General features: G+C 37.5%; 1 protein-coding gene across 1 annotated transcript in view; it reads left to right on the top strand.

Annotated features, from left to right (window-relative positions):
* The first annotated feature begins 430 nt into the window (after positions 1-430).
* The window catches only part of ABCA12 (ATP binding cassette subfamily A member 12), a 181,102-nt gene continuing 154,511 nt past the window's right edge, over positions 431-27,021 (top strand). Inside the window, exons 1-2 of the mRNA XM_043577737.1 lie at positions 431-822; positions 14,425-14,518. Of these exons, the coding sequence (XP_043433672.1) occupies positions 754-822; positions 14,425-14,518 (163 nt within the window). The 5' untranslated portion in view covers positions 431-753. The remainder of the gene's footprint in view (positions 823-14,424; positions 14,519-27,021) is intronic.

Below are 27,021 nucleotides of genomic sequence, written 5' to 3'. Positions count from 1 at the left end.
AGAAGGGAAGACCTAACCAATTTAGTTACTTCCCTCCAAATCAAAGCATTCAACATAACTTTAGGCTAAAGACTGAGACTTTCTCTATGCACAGAGGTTCAGAGTGTTTCAGCTGAGCTCTGGCCTTATTGAGTTAAAACATCTTAATGGCAATTTAAATATTATGAGTCATTGGGCCCAGAGTCTGTAAAATGCTATGTGTACTGCCTCTGCTACAGCAGGCACTATGTAGTAAAGAAGGAGAGAGAATGTAGGACAAGTCTTACTGGCCTGGCAAGGGTCCCACCTAATTCCTCATGACGTGTCCAGTGCAGGTGACACCTTCTGGAAGGTGTGGATAGGCAGTTAATATCATGGAGAGTAGGAGGTGTGGGTTCAGCTTTTTTTTTTTTTTTTTTTTTTTTTTTTTTTACAGTGGGGCATTATCTGAATGATACTCATTCTCTCTTGAGTCTAGACTTCATGCAACAGGCAGTAACTGGATGTTATTTTAAAATAAGCAAAGCCACTGACAGGTTCTGGTCTGGGTTCTTGTTTCGGAGGAAGAGTTGGTTGCAGAGTGCTCCTTGGTCAAGGATTAACCCAGAGGAAAAATCCAGCAGCAGAAGAACTGTGGGTTTCTTACCCCGGCCCTCAGGAAAGCTATGCCGTGAAAAGGCTTTGACCCATTGACACAGCAAGTTGGACAGGGTACCAATTCTTCTGTGGGGCGGAGGAAAAGAGAGGAATTCTCTTGTTCCTGGTGTTTGAAGGATGGCTTCCCAGTTTCATCAGCTTCGGGTCCTGGTCTGGAAAAACTGGCTAGGTGTCAAAAGGCAGCCGGTGAGTAGCAAAAGGGTAGGGAAGGGCATTGGGGGGCAATGCTTCAGGCAATTCTAAATGTTAGTGATGTTAGTGACAGGTAAAAGAGGAATTTGAAGCCATTTTCTGAAGCAGGAATAAGATATTTAGGAATCATCCCTATATCTGTCTTATAGCTAATGAGGCAGGTCCAAACATACCCCAAAGCTGCCTTTTGACTTCAGTAAATTAAAAGGGTAAACCAGAACATGCCCTGGGCAAAGAAAAGGATTCACCTTGCTACTGGTTGAGTTGGAACTAGTGCTGAATTCTAGGTTTCAGGCCAAAATGCTTTCAGAAATTTTCTTAATAAATTTAGTTAAAAATGAGATGAAGAAAGGTATTAGATGAAAGGAATAATACATGGAGGAGAAATGCATTTGTAAACCAAAAGTGATGGAAAGCTTGGTTGAAAAGTGACATATAGAAAGGAAATAGTTTGAAGGCTGTTGGTATAGAAAGCTCCTAAGAAATTTTATTACCTAAAAATTATTTACTAGAAATGTCAAACAAGAGTCAATTTATGCGCCATGCTTCAAGAGTATCATTGAATCACTTAACTTTATGACTACAGTCTGTCTACTCTATTTATTGCGACATCTTTTTTGTGCTCTTACATTCTTGTTTGCTTTTTAAATGACAAAGCTAACTATTAGATACTCATCAGACAGGGTATAGGGAGATTGAGAAAGGAATTGGCTTCTATGAATTGACACATATTCAGAAGAATGTTTGAAAACCAGATAAATTTAAAAAGGCACTCAATATATTTCATTTGAGAGTGGTAATTCCCAGCCCCATACGAATAATATGAATATTATGCAAATAATGTGCATCATAGAAACCAGCATTTTATCTATGTACCTTATCTCACTCGGGGCTTGTTTGCAGGGCCTGACACTGCTTACTTAAGTGTTCTGATGTATGTATTGACAGTGAGAAGTAATGTTCACTCCCCTTTGTGAATGTGGTAGATGAGATTTTAAATCATGTGATTGTATGAGTGTGGGGTTTGGCCATCATATTTTAAATTGTTAATATTATGTATTTATTTATTTTTAATTAATTTATTTTTTAAAATTTATTTATTTTTGAGAGACAGAGCATGAGCAGGGGAGGGGCAGAGAGAGAGGGAGACACAGAATCTGAAACAGGCTCCAGGCTCAGAGCTGTCAGCACAGAGCCTGACGCAGGGCTCGAACTCACGAACCGTGAAATCATGACCTGAGCTGAAGTCAGATGCTCAACCTACTGAGCCACCCAGGCACCCCAATATTTTTTTAATTTAAATCATTAGTGTTCTTTTAAAATTGAGAACACCACAAAAGAAAAACCTCCCATAATGATTCCATGCTAGGTTCCACTTGGAATTGAGCAGGAAGAGTCTGGATTAGGTAGGTGTGGTCAGAAGATGAGAGTTGGGTTCTTGGTTCTGCTTTTCAGCACCTGCATGACTTAAGGAGCATACCACCATTTATGTGAATGCTGGTTTTCTTATTTGCCAAATAGGGTTAGGGGCTACCATATCTATCTCACTGAGTGGTAAGGATCAAATGTGCCAGTATATTTCAAAGTGCTTTACAAATGGTGAAACCTTTAACAAATAGAAGATAGAGGGATTTGGGGTCATGTGTATGTCATATTTTATTGAAAGTAATGGTGGAAGGAAATCTAGGAAAAGGGATTGTGGGAGAGAAGAAGAAATTTATATACAGTAAAGTTTTAAGTGATGAAACTCCATAGTTAAAAATAAAAGCATAGAAGAACTGAAAACTTATATCTGTTATTGCTGATAAACTGAATGCTGAGGTTGTATATTTTCCTTACAACTCCATTTTACCTAAAAATTAAAAAAAAAAAAAAAGGGGGAAAGAAAGAAACCCAACCCTCGGGTGAATACTTTCTTCTTTTTCATTGAGAAATTTTATCTTTAGAAACTTTAATAAGTTCTTTCCTTATCTGTAAAGTAGCTGGTATATCAATTTTCTACTTTAGAGTTTCTCTCCATTTTAGTCAATTTCTGCTGGATATGGCATATTTAAAGGAGATGGAATTCAGGCATGCTAAAACATTTTCACCATGATACCTTGTATTATTCCTATGCAGTCAAAAATCCCTAAAAAGCCCCTGGTAATTATAATTTTGCTTAAGGAAAGAGAATACGTGATCTATTAGTTCATTTGGGGACGTCAGAGGATTAAGTCTACCTTGAGACCCAGGACAGATAAGTGTTGGTTGCAGGAAATGAAATCAGAAATAGTTATGGGGCACCTGGGTGGCTAAGTCGGTTGAGTGTCTGACTTCAGCTCAGGTCATGATCTCGCAGTCCACAAGTTTGAGCCCCGTGTTGGGCTCTGTGCTGACAGCTCAGAGCCTGGAACTTGCTTCAGATTCTGTATCTCCCTCTCTTTCTGCCCCTCCCCCACTCAGGCTCTGTCTTTCTCTGTCTCTCAAAAATAGATAAATGTTAAAAAAAAAATGATTCTTAATTTGGGGGAATACAGAAGGCCTACTTGAATCCATTACCTCCAATTAGAGGGACACAAGAGACCTTTAGAAAATGGTGGTGCCAAAAGGAGGAGAGTCCATTCGAAAAAGAGAGTGAGAGGGCAAAGAAAGTTACATTTCTTTCTTCATAGTTTGGCTAGGGCCGGCCCTATCTCCTGTCTTAGAAAGAAGACTTGAGGACACAGGTAGAAAGGATACACCTGTGGTAGTGTTAACAGGGAAGGATGAGAAAAACAAGAGGTTGGAAAGCTAGGAGGTGAAATGAAAAAAGAAATTGTGAAAAGGGAAAATATAAACAAATTAAAAGAGAATGTGAAAAAAAAGAGGTATATAAATTTGAATAGAGGACATAGTCTTTATGTAGGGACTGGACTTAATCCATCAAACACTTATTTAAAATACAAGCATTTTTATTTCTCTCATTGTAATCTTTCTGAATATGATAGACAATAGAAATGAAGCTGTGTGACACTGGAAATGTATAGTCTTTAGTGAATGTTAAAGAATAATCACTACCAAGACATCCTCTTCCACTTTGTTTTCAAGAGATTCTATCGCAAAGCAAGATGGTGGGAAGGATAGTCTGTAAGGAAGGAGTTAGGAATCTATTAATGGAGAAACAAATGACATATAAGGGGAAAAAAACCAATATACAGTAAAAATATTAGAGTGGGGATTACTTAGGAAATATATTATAAAGATACATTCTAGAATAGTAAGTGAGAAAAGAATTTCAAACAACTATATAGTCTAAGAAATAGAAGGACATTGGGATAAGCTAACTGTTGAGTTTGGCTACAAAAAAAGGGAAGGCAAGATCTTTAATTTTGGAGATGATATCCGTCAAAATTGTCCTTAGAGTAAATATTTCTCTCTTTTTAATACAATCGACTAGTGAAATTCTGGAATATTTGGGATTATCTAATTGCTTTAATTATACAGGGCCCCAGAATGCTCAAGGGACTTGTCCAGGGTCACACAGAAAGTTTAAGGACTCAAAGTCAGATTTCCCCCCAAAATGGATCTGTTCTTTCCCTACCTCTTGCTGCATCTCTACTGTCACTGAGTTGAGTTTCTTTTTCCAACATGCTCTGATCCCTACTCAGAGTTCGGCCCACCAATGAAGAAATCATAATTGCTAACGAGGCCTTAGATACTACTGTTGTTCTTTTTTTTTTTTTAATATTAGTGGTTACATCAATTCTCAATTATATGGCCAAAGAAGAAGAAAAAAGAAAAAGCAAGCTAAAGGAGTATGAAAAAAATACACTAAGCACCAACGGAAATGTTAGGTAATAGAGAAAATCAATTAGATGCAGTTGCTATCCTGCTGGGCTTGTAATTTAACTCTAGAAATAATGCAAAAATGAAGATTCCACTGGAGATGGTTAGCAACAGGGAGGCTCACCTAATGAGATGCTAGTTGATGATAGGAAACTGAGTCCTGGGACAGTAGAGGCTGCAGCATGAAAGACTAGATAGTGCAAGATCAGAATTATCTTTCATTAAGAAGAGGAGTTTTAAGTAGCCATATCAAGGAATGATTTCAGATCTCTACAGAAGTGGAATCTAATTCCAGATTTAGTATGGAAGAAAGAGAATTACTTTGAGCTGTTTATTTTAACCTAACTGTTTGGCTAGTGGATCACACTTTAGCTCAGTTGGTGATAGAACTAGTTTTTCTGTCACAGACATTCCCACAACTTGATTGATTTCTAACACTTTGGATCAAGTTTGACACTCCTTCCCAATCCTCACCTTGCTCATATGACCTCCCCTCACAGTGTCTAGAGAGAGAGAAAGTCCCCGCTTCAAAATTTTGGAGCAGGTTGGTCTGTATATTAAAATAATTGTTTGATTAAAGCAATTTAGGGTTAAGCTGTCATGTCAAATTTAGTTATAAATCTGATTAAAATGAACTAGGTCCTGAACAATTCAGGCAACAACCTGACCAAACATTGTAGGCCCTTTTTCCTTTTCTGGGTCTGTATCATTTATTCCTTTAATCCCTTTTAATTGTTCAAAGAAAATTTAGATCTACCTGTTTATATTGGTGCCTGTTATGTAGCAGGCATGCCCATTTTGTTAGTTTAGTCTGTCAATGAAGAGCAAATGAGATAAAGACGTTTTAGAAAAGAGAGGAATATAGAAATAAATTAGCTTAAAGTCCAATAAAAAAACTGTTGTTTTAATATGCATCATAGAAGATTTACCGATCTCCAAAATGTATGATAATCTCCAAAATGTATGATAATTTCAGAAGATGTACTTGATCCCAGTTTTTAGATGAGTCATTTCCATAGATGGCAGAAAAGCCCAGTAGCAGAAAGCCTAGTTAACTGAGAGCTTTGCCACTTGTATTTGCTTGTTTTGGGGGTGGAACTAAGGTTTATTCCAGATCTAAAATACCAACCTCTTACTTCAGAATGTGAACTGTGGAATCTTCTTGTTACCAAGTAACAGTCATCCCTGGAACAATGCAAAAGTAAAAGAATGGAAAAGGAAGGAAGGAACAGTGTACTTTATACATGGAAGGTTGGGCAATTTTTACTTGCACGTTTGTAATAAAAAAGTTATGGTTTTAGGTTACAGGAAAACCTTTAAATGATTTTCAATGCTCTTATACACTGAACTGATAAAAATTATGGTATTGTGATCAAAGAGAACTAGTAATATATCCTATAGTGCTTTGGCTACACAGCTTAATGCTTAACTCTGCAGGTGCGGAACCCAGGCTCCCTGCGTTCAGACACCAGCTCTACCATTTAGTGGCTTAAGGAATGAAGGTTTATTTAATCTCTTTAAGATTCTGATTTCCCATATGCAAGAGGAAATGGGGTGATTATATTAAATGAGATAATGCACATTAAGTGTTTAACATAGTATCTTGCATAATCTAAGCAGCCAATAAATATTATTAACTATTATTTATTTGGAATACTATATTGAATTGATATTAATTATAAGACCACTTGCCGAGAATTTATCCCAGGGAGGATATTTTGAAATCATATTTAACAGAGAATTGTTGAGGGAACTGGCATTGGTACCCAGGAGGAGAGGGGACTTTGTCTCTCTTCAAATACTTGGAGAATTCTCATGTGGAAGAAGAGGCCAAACTAAGATGAATGAGTGTCAGATGTGGGAATGAAGATACCGCCTTGATATGAGCAAAAACAAACAAACAAACAAACACATGAGGCAATGTGAGTTGTCCAATAATGAAGTTTCTTGAAATAGTGAACTTCTAGTCACTAGAAGCACTCAAGTGGATGCTGGATAACCATATGGCAAAGATGTTTTCCCTAACTTTTCATGTACCAGTCATTCTGGACTTATTTCTTTTCCTGGAATATTCCACCCTCTTTCCCATCTGTGGGTCTCTACCCATATGTTTCCTCTGCTTGAAAGACTCCCACTTCTTTTTCACATTCCATCCAACACACATATCCTCTCTTCTGTCTGACCCTTTTTCATCTTTTAGGTTTTAGACTCTACTCCCCTTGCCTTATCTTTCTTTTATTTATTTTTTTTTATTTTTTATTAAAAAATTTCTTTACATTTATTTATTTTTGATAGAGACAGAGCACAAGTGGGGGAAGGGCAGAGAGAGAAAGAGACACAGAATCTGAAGCAGGCTCCAGGCTCTGAGCTGTCAGCACAGAGCCTGACGTGGAGCTCGAACTCACAAACCGTGAGATCATGACCTGAGCTGAAGTCAGAAGCTTAACCGACTGAGCCACCCAGGCGCCCCGATAATTTTTTATTGTATTATGAATGTAAGACTCTCCAAGACCATGATTCCATGACCAAGAATAGAGAATCTTCATCTGAAACATTTTATTTTTATTGATTTTTCAGAGGTAGGCAAAAGAATCCCCATTGCAGTTTGGAAATTGTGCTGACATTCAGTGTCATTCATTTTGGACATAATGAACTTCAAACCACTCTAGTGCAAGTCTATGCAGGAAAGACAAGTAATATGATTATGTGGAGTGGCCAAGCATAAGACAGTAAGGGATGGTGACATTTGGGATGAAGACTAGAGCATGAATGCTCCATTTAAAAGTATTCAAATAGTAGTAGAAGTCCTCAAAATTTTAAATATATGGTAACACTTAATAATTTAAAATTCATTGGTATCTTATTTTCTTATTTACATTGAGTGAAAGTGATTTTTAAGAGTAATAAAACTGGTGGTTACAAGTAGAATCAGATGGACTAGCAGTAATTAGAATGAAAGGTTCTGACAAAGTAATGCCGTATGAATTACCTAACGTTGAAATTATGTGCTTTGCTCAGATTTTTCAAAAAATTAGATTTGAGAAGTTTTCAAAGATTTGAAACAATGGTTCTTAGCAAATGCAGAGACTAATGTTACTAGGTAATGCAAATTAGTTAACAGGTGCTACAGATCAGCTCTAAATGAAATTTTTGGAGTGAACTAATATTTGGTTAATTCTGGAAACTTCTTAAGATTTAAACTTGAAGTTTTGAGTAGATGACTTTGCTGACCTCAAGGTCATTGAAATGTATCCTGCCATCACCATTAATTTCCTAAACCTTACCACCTAGGATAGCATTCCTGGATATGAAATATGTTTGTTTTTATCTCTTTTCTTGACTCTCATTTCTTCTCTTGTGCTATCATTTAAAAATTGCCTCTCGATTTTTTTTTTTTTGGAAAAATAATTTGGTAATTTATTACAAGGTAAACATACATTTACTATATAATCCAACAAGTCTACTCCTGGGTACTTGCTCAAGAAATATAAAAACATACAGTCTTTATTTATTTATTTAATTTTATTTTTTATTTTTCAAGATTTACATCCAAATTAGTTAGCATATAGTGCAACAATGATTTCAGGAGTAGATTCTTTAGTGTCCCTTAACCATTTAGCCCATCCCCCCTCCCACAACCCCTCCAGTAACCCTCAGTTTATTCTCCATATTTTTGAGTCTCTTCTGTTTTGTCCCCCTCCCTGTTTTTATATTATTTTTGTTTCCCTTTCCTTATGTTCATCTGTTTTGTCTTTTAAAGTCCTCATATGAGTGAATTCATATGATTTTTGTCTTTCTCTGACTAATTTCACTTAGCATAATACCCTCCAGTTCCATCTGTAGTTGCAAATGGCAAGATTTCATTCTTTTTGATTGCCAAGTAATACTCCATTATGTCTTTGTGTATATATATATATATATATATATATATATATATATATACCACATTTTCTTTATCCATTCATCCATTGATGGACATTTGGGCTCTTTCCGTACTTTGGCTATTGTTGATAGTGCTGCTATAAACATTGGGGTGCATGTGTCCCTTCGAAAGAGCACACCTGTATTCTGTGGATAGATGCCTAGTAGTGCAATTGCTGGGTCGTAGGGTGATTCTATTTTTAGTTTTTTGAGGAACCGCCATACTGTTTTCTGGGGTGGCTGCACTAGCTTGCATTGCCACCAACAACGCAAAAGAGATCCTCTTTCTCTGCATCCTTGCCAACATCTGTTGTTGCCTGAGTTGTTAATGTGAGCCATTCTGACAGGTGTCAGGTGGTATCTCATTGTGGTTTTGATTTGTATTTCCCTGATGATGAGTTATGTTGAGCATTGTTTCATGTGTCGTTTGGCCATCTGGATGCCTTCTTTGGAGAAGTGTCTATTCATGTCTTTTGCCCATTTCTTCACTGGATTATTTGTTTTTTGGGTGTTGAGTTTGATAAGTTCTGTGTAGATATTGGATACTAACCCTTTATCTGATATGTCATTTGCAAATATCTTTTCCCATTTTGTCAGTTGCCTTTTAGTTTTGCTGATTGTTTCTTTCACTGTGCAGAAGCTTTTTATTTTGATGAGGTCCCAGTAGTTCATTTTTGCTTTTGTTTCCCTTGCCTCTGGAGACGTGTTGAGTTACAAGTTGCTGCGGCCAAGATCAAAGAGGTTTTTGCCTGCTTTCTCCTCGAGGATTTTGATGGCTTCCTGTCTTACATTTAGGTCTTTCACCCATTTTGGATTTATTTTTGTGTCTGGTGTAAGAAAGTGGTCCAGGCTCATTCTTCTGCATGTAGCTGTCCAGTCTTACCAACACCATTTGCTGAAGAGACTGTCTTTATTCCGTTGGATATTCTTTCCTGCTTTGTCAAAGATTAGTTGGCCATACATTTGTGGGTCCATTTCTGGGTTCTCTGTTCTGTTCCATTGATCTGAGTGTCTGTTCTTGTGCCAGCCTCTCGATTTTTAAAAAGAATTATTTTTAAAATAATTTCTAATTTTTGAATTGAAAAAATTTCAAATGTAAAGAAAAGTTGCAAAAATAGTATAAATAATATTCTTTCTAGAGTCAGTAGAGAGTGATGCCCCATCACCTTGGATACTTCAGTGTGCCTGTTTTACAAAGAAAGACATTCACCTCATGACCCAATATCACCATCAAATTTTTGGACACAATTCAAGCTTCATCAGTTGTCCCAACCATGTCTTTTATAACAAAAGATTCCAGTTCAGAATCACGTTCTGAATCTAGTTTTCATGTCTCTGGAATCCCTCAGTCTGTAACAGTTTGTTAGTCTTTCCTTGACATTCATGACCCTGACACATTTTGAACATTTAAGACTAGTTGTTTTGTAGAGTATCTGTTATTTCCTTATTTTTAGGCTCTGGTTATTTATCTTTGACAGGAACACTACACAAGTGATGCTGTGTTCTTGCACCATTGCCTCACATCAGGAGGTGTATGATGTCAATTTGTCCCATTTTGTGGAGAAATTCTTTTGAGACTATACCTCATTAAACTTTCAGTTTATCTATTTGTTTGCTTATGTATTTATTTATACCTACATAGACTCAGAATTCCAGTTTATTCAGTTAGATATAATCTTTTATTGTCATAATGTTTTTTTAATGTTGCCAATGGGTCAAATTTCATGCTCGAATTTGTGATAGGCTGGTTCTATTGATGTGTCCATCATTTTCAACATTCTCTAAGCAGTGTATCTTATTGATCAATTGATTTACCTACCTACCTACCTACCTACCTATCGTATACCTATCACTGTGTCTATAGGCATGAAAACAGTGATATTCTAATAGCAATGAGTACACCTAGCTCTCAGATGCCTACTAAAAGAAGCTAGGGTTTCTTGGGAGAATGGATATTTCCAGGGTTGGGACAGAGAAACTACATGATAAGGCAGAAACAGTTTGTGAAACCAGAAAAAAAATAACCAAAGAAGTTATACCCACACATTTGTAGCTCTGTTTTATGTCTCTTTATGCATTTTGGAAACCAGGAGTTCATACCTGTATCTTTAATTTTAACCCAACGCTATAGCATTCTCTTTTCTTCTTTTTTCATGTTAAAATTCCCTTGATGGATAATGAGAAACCTGGCCCCTCTTGTGGGTAATGCATTTACTTTTTTGGTCAACTTCCCTGTGTGAAACTAATCACCTGTTTCTTGCCCTGAAAAAACACCTTCCTTATGCTACTTGGGTTCTGACCTCCCAGGTCTGACTGCTGCACTGTGCATTTCTCTACACCTTGCTAGGGATCCACCTTCTTCACTGTGTTACGCTCAGTACTAGTGTGGACTAGACATCCTGGCCTCACCAAAAGGATTTTTAGGCACTGAATTGTTCAGGAAGGGAAAGGGAAGAGAAAGAGAACAGAATGGGACAAATCAGTGGAAAGTAAGCCCTGGAGAAATAAAAAGAGACACATGCCACAGCCCACTAAGGAATTTTAAACTACTCAGGGTGCATATGCCTTTGGAGGTCAAGAACGCAGGGTAGGGGGTGGAACGCAAATGAGGTAAAGAGGCAAATGTGAGATAATTAAAATGTTAGAAAAAAATGAACCTTTTAAAAACTGCTTTTCCTTTAGTTTTTGAGTGGGCCTAATATCTATATGTGTAAAATCAATATACCAGTCCTTTCTCCAAATAAACAAAAATGAATCATGGCTCATTGGTTTAGTATTTGGATCCTTGACACTGCATTTGCTTCTAGGTTGTTTATGATAATATTTAGAATGGTGTCGGGAGCAATCCTGCTGCTGTGAAAATTTAAATTTTGTTTATTTCTTGCTTTTGTGATTAACTTGTCAACCTTAACATTCCCAAGATCACAGTGTGGAGGGCTTTGTGTTTATTATCCTTCTAAAATGCAGTAAACAGAAATGTTCTCCAAACCTCTCTGACCTGAGATCCTGGGGGAAATCTTATGATAATGGATTATTTATGGGCTTGCTTTAGTTCTTACCTATAATGGAGTCCAAATTGTCTTAAACTATTCTGATCTAGATTATAATTTTGTCTGGATTTAAATTGTGTCTAAAATTAATTTCAAAATTTATCAAAACATACTCATGGAAACATTTAATTAGATCAATCAAAAGAGAATTTAAAGATATCCCATGACATATGCCCCTTATTTGAATGTGAATATACATTTGTGCTGGTTCACTTGGTCTCCGTTACTCACTGAATTCTCATGAGGTTGCTATAGAAAATGAATAGATGCTCCTAAAAGTAACTATGAGGCGCTGAACCTACTGAGATGAATCTTTTTTTTTAAAAAAGAATAACTGTGGCCTCAAGTATAAAACCAAGAAATCCACAAACATTAACATTTTTAATCCTAACTCTTTATAGTCAACATTTGAAATAAGTCAAATAGAATAAAAATGGTACTTGTATCTAGGTCTTTGAAGAACAGACTCTAATTTTTTAATGTATCTGAGACTAGGCTAGAATAACTCTTAATATTTTTCTATAGCATTCATATTTTTCTGGTATACTTTCTGTAAGGCATTATTGTTCCTCAGATTAAGATGCTGTTTAAAAAAAAAATCTAGCCTAAGTATCTTGATATTCAGATCCTTACCCCCTGTTCTACTCCCCAACTGGGTATGTGACTTTGAGTAAATTAATGGATAATGATGTGCTAACCTTCTGCACCTCAGAGAACAAGAAAGAAAGTTGGATCAGACCAAGGCTTCTCAGCCTCTGCTGTGCCATGGATGTCTTTGGCAGCCTGGTAAAGCCTATGGCCCTCCTAAGAATAATGCTTTTAAGTCAATAAAATAAATAGAATTACCAATAAAACCAGTTATATTGAAATTCAGTTATTAAGGGATTAAAAAGCAAATTTATGATAATGGTAGTATGTGTTTCTTTGGTATAGCAATAAGCAAACAAAATAAATAAACAAAGTGACCCCATAACTACTGTAATTTTTAATGTCACCATGAGTAGGAACAGAACTTTGAGATATCTGCAACAGCAACACTAAAGTGATTTAAAAATATCTGTGGATTTTATTTGTGACAAAGTCACAAGCACATCTAATAACATTGTGGTTTGTTGTCTCTGTTAATCATTAAGGGAAATGCTAAATTTCATTTAAAAGGTAGAGAAAGTACAAATGTAATCTTTTTTTTTCCTATCCAAGTTTACAAATGTCCTGAATTCTATCCGCTAGATGATGTCAAAGGAACTCTCCAACAAAAATAATCTAGGACTTTATAAACAATCTTGCTAGTTAGGTAAGATGGCATACATTTAGAACTGTTCTCCTCCAAGTATGGTTCATGGATAGCAGCCTCACATCTGCATCTTGTTAGAAATGCAGGATTTCCGCCCCATCTCAGATCTGCTGCATCTGAATCTACATGTATACACGATTCATAGGTGATTTGGTGTGCACATTAATGCTTGAGAGGCACTGCTACAGATTAAGCTGTTTAGACTGGGAGCTTTTCAGCTGTGATTAAACCAAGTACCCTAGGATTTCTTATATCTGCTTTCTTCCATTTGCTAAAAACTTGCCTTTAAACCTGCAGTTTAAGAAGTTGGTGACAGGCCTCTCAGCAAGGACAGCAGTGCTATAGACACACAATGGAGATTTTCATAATTACTTAAGGATCAGTAATTTAATGGGTCTTGATTGTTTTGGATATTTGAAGAGCCCAGGCAGTAGTCCGAGATTTGTCAGAAATTATCTCTGAAGCTGTGGCAAGTTGGGGAGAAATGGTAACAAGTCTGCATAACCAGATAAAAACTTTAATTTAAAGTCCAATTTAAACTTAATATTAAGTATAGGCACAGTTTGTTCTGTACAGTTTCGTTTGAGCAGTGTAACTGTTCGCATAATCACAGTTGATGTTCTTGAGTATACGTGTTACTGGTCTGGAACCAGTTTTTTATGTATGTAACACTAAGTAGTTCACATCTTATGAACTGAATCATGTGTATGTGAGGAGAAAAGCCACTCCTGAAGTGTCTTACAATGAAATTCCCTAATAGAAATTTTGATTAAATAATTACATTTATTGAGCATCTGTTTTATACCAGTGGAAATTCAGAAACGAATAAGACATTGTTCCTGCCATAAAAGAATCACCAATTTATTGTAAGCCAAGCAAAATATATATATACAGGTAAGTAGGTAGGTAGGTAGGTAGGTAGATAGGTAGGTAGGTAGATAGATAGGTAGTAAAAGTTCTATGATAAAAGCAGACACAAGATACTATTTATAGTGGTATAGGGGGCTTGCATAGTACTTTAAGTTCCTGTTTACTCATTGACTTACTTATTCATTCATTCATTTACTGTTTATTGAGCCATTATCCAGTGTCACACTAATCTTTATGGTTGGCCATAGAATGTTGACATTGGAAGTGGTAAGATAAGCCTAGGTTGAAATTATTTGGGATTTTGTATGCCCTGTTTAGAATGTTGAACCTTATCCAACAAGCAATGAAAAGATTTTTAAGCAGAGAAATTACTGCTCAGATTTGAATTTTAAGATCATCACTCTTGGGACAGTCATGAGAGATGACTGACTGGAAAGGAGGCTTCAGAAGCTCATTTTAAGGTTTTAAGCCTGGAAAAGGCATTCTTGGGTTCATTTCGAGATCTCTTGCACTTTTAAAAATCTCTCTTTCCTTTCTTATTAATAACATTTACAAGCAAATATCTGATTTGTGTTGGAAGTTTATAATATGTTGTACTTCTTGTCAAGTTTTGGTTCAGCAGTGTAATTAACATTTTTTCCTATTATTATTTTGCAGCTTTGGACACTTGTCTTGATTTTATGGCCAGTCATTATCTTCATAATTTTGGCTATTACCCGGACCAAATTTCCTCCAAGAGCAAAACCAACTTGTAAGTAAATTTGTTTCCCTAATTTTTGGATTACAGTTAAAATTTATTTTGATACTATGGAGTGTTTTCTTCTAAATTTGTTTTAATAGTATTTCTACCTGGTAGTATTTGTATAAATACTTAGCCTGTTTTTTTTCTCCAGCTTTTTTAACTGGTTAGAAGGGTGAGCCTATAATACTTATCTAAAAAACTATGAAGCATGTAGAAGCCAGAATGCATTTTAATTTTTATAAAATTAATTTTTATAAAATTTTGACTCATTTATTGTTCACCTCATAAATCTCACCATGGTTTGTACGACACAAACAAGTATCAGTCTCAAGCTAGATCATCCTTTACTTTTATATTGTCAAAAAAACCATAGACCGGTATCTGATGAACTGAACAAATGAAATCCAGGGTACTGTAAAAATCTCTTATCTCTCCTCAGGACTGATATGAGTGGTGCAAATGCATCAACACATTTAATTTAAAAGAACATTGCTTTCCAATTAGTGCTATTCCAGCTATTTTTAGTCATCATCAAGTTATAAAATGGGCACGGCGCCCAACTCAGGCCATTTTTTCTTTTGGATCCAGAATGCAGATTCGGGAAAGACACAGAAAAGTCCTCAGAACTGGGTGGGGGAGGGGAGGAAGATGAGAACCCGATGATCTAACCAGTGTTTTTGCTTTCATTCTTTTTTTAAAAAATTTTTTAAATGTTTTTATTTATTTTTGAGAGACAGAGAGAGGGAGAGAGAGCATGAGCGAGGGAGGGGCAGAGAAAGAGGGAGAGACAGAATCCAAAGCAGGCCCCAGGCTCTAGACTGACAGCAGAGAGCTCGTGAAACATGAGATCATGACCTGAGCCGAAGACGGGCGCTTAACCGACTAAGCCACCCAGGCACCCCTGTTTTTGCTTTTGTTCTTTTTTTTTTAATTTTTTTTTAACGTTTATTTATTTTGAGACAGAGAGAGACAGAGCATGAATGGGGGAGGGGCAGAGAGAGAGGAAGACACAGAATCGGAAGCAGGCTCCAGGCTCTGAGCCATCAGCCCAGAGCCCAACGCGGGGCTCGAACTCACGGACCGTGAGATTGTGACCTGAGCTGAAGTCGGACGCTTAACCAACTGAGCCACCCAGGCGCCCCTTTGCTTTTGTTCTTAAACCCTGAAGCCAGTTTTGTTGGTAGAGGAGTAAAGGTTAAGTGAGATACATCATGTTTCACAGAGCAGCCATCTCCTAAAAAGCTTCTCATAGACTAAATTTCTATAAATCTGATTGTATTTCAGATAAATCTTGGTAATTTACTATATAAAAGAATAGTATGCTGAATTATTTGTAAAGAGAATAATGAGCTGGTGACTCTTAAAAATAAGTGTTTTTCAGTCACTCAGTCTTAAGAAGTAAGATGATAGCCATCATGGAATCTACTTGATTCATACACAATAGAATAATTCAAAAGAGAATATCAATTAAATTAGTGTAAAGCATTTAAACTCTTGATACTGGAATGAATAATTCCTTGCATTTGAATAGCAACTTACCATTTCTAAAGGACTTTTGCTCAAGTTATTATGTAGAGTTGTTGATATTTTATTAGGTTGTTTATAAAAGCAGCATAATTTTGTTCTCTTCACGTCATGTGTATATTAGTTCTTTATAATAGATTTAGTCCATTGTATACTCTTGAAATTTATGTATTCTTGCCTATTTTAGGTAGCATGGAGTTCAGAAATAATGCATTCAGCACATAAGGACAAATACTCTTTGAACTATTCTGGTTTAAGATGCTAATTATCAATTCATGAATGATAGTGATAAAAGTTTATTAGCTTCTTTCAACAACTTATTTCTATTAATTTCTTGTTTATAAGGAGTTTTAAGCTATATAATAAGTTTCTCTTACAAAATTTACAAGACAAATATAAGGTGTGTGAGTGAGTAGTCTTAATTGGTGCTACCTGATAGGATTTAGAGATTCATGGAAAAAATCTTGGAGAGCTCTTATAGTTTCACTAAATTATGGGCGGGGGGACCTTGAAAAAAATCACGTGACAGGTATCTCAGAGACCTAATTTTTTAAAGGGTCTGCAAAAACACACTATCCAAAGAGAGACAAATAACCACGTTTTACTATAGACTTATGATCATACACTAATAATAATTAGTTATGAGGTGATTGTCTTTATGTTTGTGGGTAGGAGAGAACAGAATTATAGGAGAGTTCAGTGGAAGTATTTTTGCTAGTCTCTCAGAACTTATAAAATTCAGTCTAAAAAATAGTTTATTGTTTTTATTAGAACTTTATGAGAACTATTAGAAGGAAGGTACCCTCTCACTTTACAGAAGAGAACACTGGGCAACCTGGGCGATTGTAATTTGCGAAAGTTTGATCATGTGGAATAGGAGGGAAAGGTTTTGGAAACTACCTTTACTTATACTTTGTCCATGAGATTTGTCTCATATTTTGCCATCTTATACATAGAGCCATAATACCTTTGGACAAAACTTTGTGTCCAGAATTTCAACTCATCCTATAGTCAATAGAATATAAAATATAATTTATAACTAGAGGTGCTATCTGTACAGCAAGTTAGAGAAACTAAAACTAGTATAGATGTAGTTACTTTATTCCCTGTCTTGTGGTATAGAGGGAAAACTTCAAAGTGAAAGTTTGGATTCAGGCATTTTTATTCTTTTTTTAAAGCAATTATTATTGTTTTTCTTTGTTTCTCATATCTATCATACTGAAAGATTAAAGTGAGTTCATAATAATAAATAATAAAAATAAATATTTCTTGATCTCATAGTATGTGCCAGACGTTTGGGGAGGTAATGGCAGTGTTATTCAATTCCCAGTGCAGCCAACCAGTGCAACAGAGAGATTAAGTAACCTGGCCAAGATTGCACAGTTCAAAAGTGGTGGTGTCAAGATTTGATGAACCCAGGAAGTCTGGCCCTGGACTCTGGTTTTAAGCTTATGAACTCACATTTCTTACATCGAGGAGTCAGTACTGTACTCGTTTCTAAATAATGTTGCATTACTTAGGTTTCATAAAAGTAGACTAAAAGTTAGAAATTTGGAATCTAAGCACCCCTTCTCTGCGTCTATCAAGAAAATGAAATCAAGAAATATGGGGGGGAGGTGCATTCCGATATATGAATCAGTTATCCTAAATGTTAGTATTCAGTGGAGAATTCTGCCTCTGCATGAATCACTGTAGTGATTGTAGTATCATGGAAATCACGTCCTGTTTAACAGAGTTAAAAATCCTTTCCGGGCTACAGTGACTGCTTCAGTGCTAATTGAGCAACAGAGAAATGAAGAAGAAACTCCAGGCTACACCCCAGTTGAAACTCAGCTGTGGTGAGAACAGGAGTTGTCATCCCGTGGGCACATTCTGCTCAGAATAGCTGGGCATGTGTGTAGGACTGATACATCATTCAGAACAAATGTAATTAGTGAATCAAAGGGCTCCCTCCATAGTTTTCTTGACTGATGGGCATCTGTGTAAGTCTGGACTTGGGTGAGTTAGGTAGCTGCTGCAGTGTCTGCCATGGAGGGTACCCGTCCTGAGCAAAATACTTACTTTTGGCATTGTCTGCTTTCACTTACACCCTCCTGTGTTGCCATCAACAGCTTAGGTAACTAGCTTCTGCAAATAATAAGTCCCAGGTAAGGAAAGCATCCCAAGCCTGGCAGACAGGCCAGGATGCTTCTTGTTTGCATAGAGAAGAATGGGCTGAGGCGCCACATTTGAAATAGCTCCAAGCTTTTATAATCTGTACACGCAGTAACTTGTCAGGAGACAAACTTTAAAGCTGAAACACCATGCTTAGGAGCAGAGGCAAACAAAACAAACCCTCCAAAATGCATTTAGACTAAGCCCAGCTATAATGTACAGCGAGCTATCTTTGTCTCCTTTTAACATGCACATACCCATGAAGTGCAGGCAAGCAGTTCCTAATTACTGTGGAACTGACTACTTTTCAAGAACAGAAAAAACCCTGGCATAATGAGATAAGTGGTCTCCAAAAATTGCAGTCTTGCCAAGTAAGGAGCCACATTTCTATGAAGTTAATGAAAAACAGTATTTTTCAAGCAGTTGAAAATACCACTAAAAGCACAATGGAAATTATACTGTGTAAGTATGACCATAGCTTGGATTAAACTGCAAGTGTCCTGGAGCCATCACTTCCTAATACCCCTGCCTCCTCAGAAGAGAAGAAATTCAGCCCATCTCACATCTGCAAATGACCCAGGGGAAGGCAGGAGCCAACTGCTAATTGAATTATATCTAAATTTGTGCTAGCACAGGGTTATACTGAATTTTGCCCGTCTGGATGTGACTCCATCACTTTGGTAAATGCAAGATTGCCATTCCCAGCATGACTTTTGGCCTCCAAAGCATACCTTTTGTCTTCAGGGTTGCAATAAAAATATTAATAGGGGTGCAAATTTATTGAACACTTTACTGTGTGTCAGACACTTTGCTAAGTACTTTGCATCTATTTCCTCAGTTAATACATCAGCTCTATAAACTATGTGATAGGATTGTCCCAACTTTAAAGATGACAAAGTTGAGGCACAAAATGTTAAGTAACTTACCCATATTCACATGGATGCTTTGTGCCCAAAGCTGGATTTTAAACACAGTTTTCCCTGCAGATACGGTAGTAGTTTTGTTCAGGTCGCGACTGCCAACAATGGCAATCCTAAGATCTGGCTCATCTGAGTTTTACAGCATCTCCTTTTTCTTCCTCATACCACCTGTTAGCACTGCCAAAGATCGAACATGGCTATAAAAGTGAACTCAATTGATTTTTCTACTTGTTAGCAGCTCCAAGAAAAAAATGTGAGAAGGAAGATTGAAATTATTGATTAATTGGTGGTTTGCGTGGTCCATGCGTGTTGCTATACCTACAGCACCTGAACTGTTAAGAGGACACTATTGTGTGGTTTCATGTTGAATAGGCCTATGAGGCCTCTTACCGGGAAAGGTTGTGAAAGTCAGAGGAGCCAAGCTTTTTCTGGCCCTGCTTTTGCTTCCGACTTTGCGCATGGCGTGTTTCCATGGGAGAGATGGCAAACACATGAGGACCGGATTCCATTCTGGGGAATGGATTTCCCATGATTCAGCTGCAGTAGTTGAGGCACCCATAGTAAATCGTTTCCTGTTCTATTTTGATTGGCTCAAAATTAATGTAGGTTTTGTTCTGGGAAGCTCAGAACCCCGCACCATTCATCTCCTGCCAGGTCTTGACCCATCCAAGTTCTCCATTGTCATGTGTGCCAGCAGCACCAGGAAGTCTCTCAGGTTAGAAACGTCTGACTCATCCATGCCTCCTCCCTTTCCTTCACCTCCCATAACCATGAGCCAGAATCTGTCTTGTGAAATGTGTCCTGGAGTTACCCCATCCTTTCCATCCCTCCTGCAGTGCCTTGCTTCGAGATCTCATTGTTTTGTGCCTGTATTTCTTCATTAGGTTTTTATTTTGGGGGTGGGATGGGGGAGCACTCTGGAAGCCCAACCTCTAATTCTTCCCATAGTTTATCATCAGATAATCCCTTAAAATGTTCTTTGGGTCTACTAAGTTTCAACTCCCCTTTATCCTACTTTCAAGATGTTCATGATCAGGATTCCTTCAACTTTCAGTTCACTGCGTTCTGCAGTATGAGGCCTTTACCTAAAGAGGCAGTGTCCAGATGTCTTCCACACATCCCATGCTCATTCCCATGTGGACATGCATGCTCCTGTCCCCTCCTCCTCGTCTATTAAAAGACAAGCTCTTATCTAAGGCTTACCCTTTTGCCTTCCCTGATCACCCAAACTCCAATTATTTCTCCTTTCTATCTCTCTTGTGGATGTGTGGGCTAATAGTGGTTTTTGAGTGCTTTATGCTTTAATCTTGGCTCACTCATTAGACTAATAGTACATTAATAGCAGAAATCATGCCAAGGCATCATACTAATATCAGATACAGTATGATTCCTACCACAGGGAACAAAATAAGAATGGAATGTATCATTTAGAATGTAGTGCAGTTTGAAAGATATGGGGGATTGGATTATCAAATTCACCTAGAGATGCATGGAAATAAAGCTCATTATGCATCTGAGATAGGTAAAGGACAAGAAGTTAGCTTGCTTTTGGTTTGGTTTTTACTTCAGGTAAATCTGACTGTGCTATCAGAAATATCTATAATGCTAATATTGGGAGGGGTGCCTGAGTGGCTGACAGCATGGAGCCTGTTTGGGATTCTCTCCCTCTTTCTCTGCCTCTCCCCTGCTCACTTTTGTTTTCTCTCTCTCTCTCAAAATAAACAAACAAACATTAAAAAAAAGTCTATAATGCTAATATTGGGACAAGAAAAGGGATTTAAAGCTCTCTCACTCCTCCCCAGGTAGATCCATCTGGGAATTTCCCTCACAAATGCCTGAGAGTTCATGTGAATGTGTACATAATATTTTTGTGTGGGAGAGATTTATAGTCTGCTTCTTGCTTAAGTTCCAGAAAACATTAGAGCAGTGTTTGAATTTCACAGCCAAAGCCCCATCATTTACTTCTTCCATCAGCGAATCAGTAGTGAACATTGGGAAACATTATTGACCCTTTAGATGGCAACATGGAGATAAATTCTGTGAAACTCAGGGAAACCAAGACGGTGACTGCATCCCCAAGCACCCTGTGCCGACCGGGCTGTAGGGAACCAGCAGGAAGAAGGTAGTGTGAACATGGCCCCTGCACACTCATACACAGGGCTGGCTACAGCTCCTGCTGGTAGTTGCCCATCTCCCCCAAACCTGATTTGAAATTCTCTCACGCAATGCCATGGGCACACCCTAATGCCAGATAACATGACAAAAGGATTTCTCAACTAATGCTCAACTAAGGCTTAGTACACAGAGTTGCATCAGAGAGCTGGGAATATCTTAAAATACAATAAAACTTAATTGAACAAGTAGGAAAATAAAAAGTAAAGAATAGCTATTGATTGCACAATGGAAGATTTCTTGTCTGGGGGTCTTATTATTTTTTTTTTCTCCTGTCCATTCTGCATCATGCCTACTTTTGATGATTTACCTTATAAGCTTCCCAGAAATGACTGCCTCACTGACATTGTCTCTGGGGGCCACGCCCTCTCTTTTTCACTCTTTCTTTATTTCCTTCCCTTCATAAAGAGCAGAGGGGCTCCTGTTACTCTCAGGTAAGGAGCTCTAATATTCAAGTCTATATGACAAATAAAGATAAATAATTGATTACTTATAAAATCCTCACAAGTACAGTAATGTCACTTGCTAAGGTCCCCAGTATCAGTGGATGTTTCCAGTATACCCTTAAAGATAAGAGATAGAGTTAACAAAGTAATTTCAACCCATTCTCCTTCATTTATCCAAGAGCAACGAGCCCAGACTGAGGCTCACATGTGATACTTAGAAGAGGTGAGGGCCTGGCTCCATGGTTGGCTGACCGTGGGCTTTCCCAAGTGACTGTTCAGTATTCTTCTAAGCATCTCCCAGGAACCCTGGCTTAGCAAACTGTTGTCATTTTATGCTATTCTCACCATTCAACTTTTCTTATTCTCTTTGTAGGTCACATTGTGTCCTTTGCTTTCATAAATGAACCAGTGTATATTTTTAGAGTAGAGCAGCCAGCCCTCATGGAAGAAATGCCACAGCATCTGATAGTCACTGGTCTTGAGTCCGTTGGAATTTCACTGTGGAATAAAATTAGAATGACCATTCACATTAAGAAAAATGAAATCTTTGTTTTGGTTATATATTTACACATTTATATTTATATGTAAAATTAGTATTACTGTGAGAGGCAGAACAAGGACTTAGAGCACAAACTCCATATTCAAACTGCCTGGATTCAAGCACAAGCCTTAGATAGATCTCTTGGTTCTCTGAGCCTCGGTTTCCACATCTGTATATTGAAGTTAATAATAGCAGCCACCTCACAGAGTTGTTGTAGAAATTAAATGAGTTAATACTTGTTAAATACTTAGATAAGTGTCTGGCACATAGTATGAGCTATATTAGTGTTAGATATTATGCTTTTTTGTTTTTCGTTTTAATTTCTTTTAATGTTTATTCATTTTTGAGAGACAGAGCACAAGTGGGGGAGGGGCACAGAGAGAGGGAAACAGAAAATCCAAAGCAGGCTCCAGGATCTGAGCTGTCAGCACAGAGCCTGACATGGGTCTCGAACCCATGAACTGTGAGATCATGACCTGAGTCAAAGTCAGATGCTTGACCGACTGAGCCACTCAGGCACCCTGATATTTTGTTTTACATTACTTGTAATATTATATAGGTATATGATATAATATCAATCATTGAGTCTCACTGAGATAATCTAGTATATTATTTGACAGAGAAGAAAACTGAGGCTCAAAAATTTAAGACTTGATTGTGGTTGCACATTTATCCTTGCCTCTATCATAGATTTAAAGGGTACCTGTTATGTCTGCACTGATCAAAAAAGCCATGAACCCTCAGAACAGTCAAGTTTCTAGGAGGTTAATAAGTATGTCAGAATCTGTAGTAAATATGCGACGTGATAAATTCCACAGTGGAGGTAGGCTCAAGAGCAAAGCAGCAGAGCAAATAGAGTCCAGACAACTTTACCTGGGATCAGGGTTGGGTCTATGGCAATGCGAGTGCAATGCAAACTTTGAAGGGTTAGCAAAACCCCAGTCATTACGATCAATCATATTTCAATATAATATTCTAAAATATAAAGATTAATTTTAAAAATTCTATGATGAATCAAATGTTAATATTTTAGATAAAGTCAGGCTCAATATTACTGACTTTTGTTTTACCTTGGGCTCCAGTTGGCTCCCATAGCACTGCCTGGGATATCAGGAAGGGCTTCACAAGGAAGTCCTATGTCTTAGCATGAGTCTTAAAGAATGAGGAAGCGTTTGGCAGCTAGACAAGTAGTGTCTTTGCATTTCTAATGGACAAAGACCAATGTGAGTGGAGACAGAGGACATGACAGAGTTAGATGTGCCAGGAATTTGCAGTTTGTTTTGTCTGGAAAAGGAGGTTTTTTGTTGCAGGTGGGGAGGTGAGGCTATCTGATCAATACCAAATGTACTGAACTTTATTTTGGAGAGGATGAGAAGCCATTGAAACTTTTTAGTAAATTAGCCTTGTTTTAACATATTTTTTTTCTTTTGACCATAGAAATACATGCTTATTATTTAAAAATTAAATAATGTAATAGAAGTATGCATATTGTAAAAAGCAGAAGTCCTGCATAATCTTGCTGTGTAAAGATAAGTATTGTTAACATTTCAGTGTACAATTTTTTCAGGCCATTTTCTATGCACACACACACACACACACACACACACACACACACACCTACATACAACCAAAATGCGAACATTGGGCTCAGATAATGTTTTAGAAGGAACTTCCACAGCAGCATGGAGATGATTTCATAGAAGCTAGTGATTGGATTGGGCACAGAGTTCTGGTTTTAAGACTTCGACTTCAGTTTTCCTTTTCATGATCTCTTGATTGCCCTGGAAATGTTATGGGGCTACAATGTCTGTAGACCTGTCACAGCTGGCTATGTCCCCCGCCCCCCTGCCCCCGACCACTTTTTAACACCCTCTCCTTCAATCCTTCACTTTCTTTCCAGATTTTAAAATCCAGATTTCTTTAAAGAATAGAGAATTATTCTTCATAATAGGGAAGCTTTCAATGCACAACTATAACTCTTGAATTTCATACTGTCCAAATGAAATTAATACAACTTCAGACAAATTTGGGGAGTAAAAATACAGGTAACTGAAGAGAAAATAATATGAGAATCTCACAATATTACTGGTATTTTTCCTTATCTTGTCTATCTTAGTGATTTATAAACAGATACACTCAACCAGTCTACCTTAATCTAAATCATATAAATATGCTACTGAAAGATGTAAAATACCCTGGGCTTTTTTACATGGGCATCTGGGGGTGGTGGTGGAGAAGGTGATGGTGATGATGAGGGATGCTGAAATGATGAGGTGCTGTGGTGCATGGGGCAGTGAGGACCAGACAGACCAGGTGGTGATTCTTATGCAACTGAAAGTTTGAGAGCTACATTTTCCTTTCTTTTCAGTTATCTTTTCAGTTATATTTTAAATCAATTGCATTTTTACTAGCTTACTACTGTGAAAGCCAACCAAGGAATGGATTTAATTCTCTGAATAGTATCAGGGAAAAATTTGCTAGGGTTCCCTGCTTCATTTTAACATTTTATCTCTCGCTGTAATCCCCAGGATGCTAGAAATCCCACACTCTTTTTTATGTCTTATATTGAAGATCACATCTTCAGGACAGTTGAAGAGAATGCCTCCACTCGGAGGTTAGTGATGAAGGAAGGAAGTGTTTATAATTTCCTGGACTTTCCTATGCACATGTGTTTGTCCAAGTGGATTTCATGATTTAGTTTCATGGCCAGGGGAACCCAGTTCACTTCAACACTCTAACACAGTATCACTGTACTTCTAGATTCATAAATATTGGGAGAATGAGAAAAATGTCAAATATGGTTTCATTATTTTGAAATTACTACCATGTATGAAAATGGTATAAAGATGCTTCTGGAGATTCATATTCTACAAAATGTGCCTACAGCTGAGAAGAATAGGTCTGTGTTCTGTTCTCAACTTGCTTACAACCTAACTCTGGGGTAAAATACACACATACGCACACTCCACACACATAAAAGTTATATGCTATAGTAGATTTAAAAAAAGTTAAATGTAGCTAAAGTAAAAGTGTTAAACCTAGCTCTTGGCACAGTGCTTTGCACGTAGCAGGAACTCAACTATGTATTGATTAATTAGTAGCGACATGTAATAGTGTAGATATATAGGAAAATAAGTATTAATAAGTAGCATTGGCAATAAAAACTACCGGAAGCTTTAAAAAAGGAAGGGATTGCTGTGCATTAGCGTAATCAAGAATTACCCCAGGACTCAAATTAAGCTTGAAAGGAAAACAAATGGATATGCTGAATATGCAACATGAAGAGATATGCCCTTCAAGAGTGAAGAAGGTCATGATCAACAGCTGGCTGAGGGTAGGCAGACCGGTTCAGCCAACGTCGAGTGTCAGTGCTGGAGCATGGGAGAGACCAAGTTGTGTCTCTGGTGTGAGGCTTTCAACACTAGATCTAGGAGTTTGGATTTTCTCCTGTAGTAAAAGAAACTCTAGAAGGCTGTGAAGAATTATTTAATTTTTCTTTTTCCAACATGGGAGATAAACTAAGGGAAGCTTGAAATGATCTTCCACCGTAATTCTTTGTCTTCACCCAAATGTTTCTATCATAGGCTAAATCAGTTATCTATTGATCTGTAAGAAATTGCCTCCCCAAACTTAGTGGCAGCGACTCCAGTTCCTATGGGTCTAAACTTCGGGAGTGGCTTAACCGTGCAGTTTTGGCTTAAGGTCTCTCATGAGATTGCAGAAAACTTTTGGCTGGAGTTGACCTCATGTGATAGCTGGCAGATCAATTCAAAGGTGGATTACTCACATGGCTAGCAAGTTGGTTGGTACCAGTTGAGGTACCAAGCGGGTGGCTTCTCTCCACAGGTTGTTTTAGTGTTTTCATGACATGGCTGGGAGCTTCCCCAGACCAAGTAATCCAAGAGACAGTAGGCAGAAGCTCTCATTTTTACGACCTAGCCTCAGAAGCCTCAGAGCAGCACTTCAACCACATTCTCTTCATTAGAAACAAGGCACCAAAAGTGCACCCATATTCAAGGGCAAGAGAATTAGGTTCTACGTTTAGAAGGAAAAAGTGTTAAACATTCTGTGGGCACATTTTAAAACCACCACACAGACTGATTGCACCAGAGTCACTAGTACAGTAACGTTGTGCACTGAATATGCTTGAAATGTTCAGTCCAACCACGGCAGAGCCCTTATCTGCTTGGGGCCATACTGCATTTCTAGCACCAGCACACTGTCTGCGCATGGAGGCATCGGTTAAATATTTTTTGAACTATTAGCATTTTAGAGATGAAGATATTTGTTTTCAGAGGTTTTAGCCTCAGATCTCACTAAGTGAGTGTTGAAGCCAAGATTTAATTTGGTCTTACTACTCAAATCCTCTTTCTACTCTCCATGCTCTCTGTCAAACAGAATCATTCATCTCTGTTAGAAACACTCACCTTGCTGTTGGCATAGCTAACAGAACCACTCTCTGGAACATTGCCTGGCACTTAATAGTCACCCAACAAATATTTGTTGAACATATGAACAGACTTTGTACAACAGTACGTGAAGACTGGAGCTATGAAGAAATCTGTTCAAATTTACTTACAAGTCAGGAGAAAACCATGAAAGACAGGCCAAAATGCTTGCCTCTTGTGCAGGTTTTTGTTTTGTCATATTCACTGAAAAGATACTGTGTTTAAAGTATAGAAGCTAGATATCAAAAATATAGAAAATGTGGAGTTTCTGTGTTTTGAGCAGCTTACAATCCAGTGACCACCTACC

The sequence above is a fragment of the Prionailurus bengalensis genome, chromosome C1 (genome assembly GCF_016509475.1).
Source record: "Prionailurus bengalensis isolate Pbe53 chromosome C1, Fcat_Pben_1.1_paternal_pri, whole genome shotgun sequence".
In the NCBI taxonomy this organism is placed as follows: Eukaryota; Metazoa; Chordata; class Mammalia; order Carnivora; family Felidae; genus Prionailurus; species Prionailurus bengalensis.
Note: the sequence above shows the minus strand (reverse complement) of the source record. Positions and strands in the feature narration are given on the sequence as shown.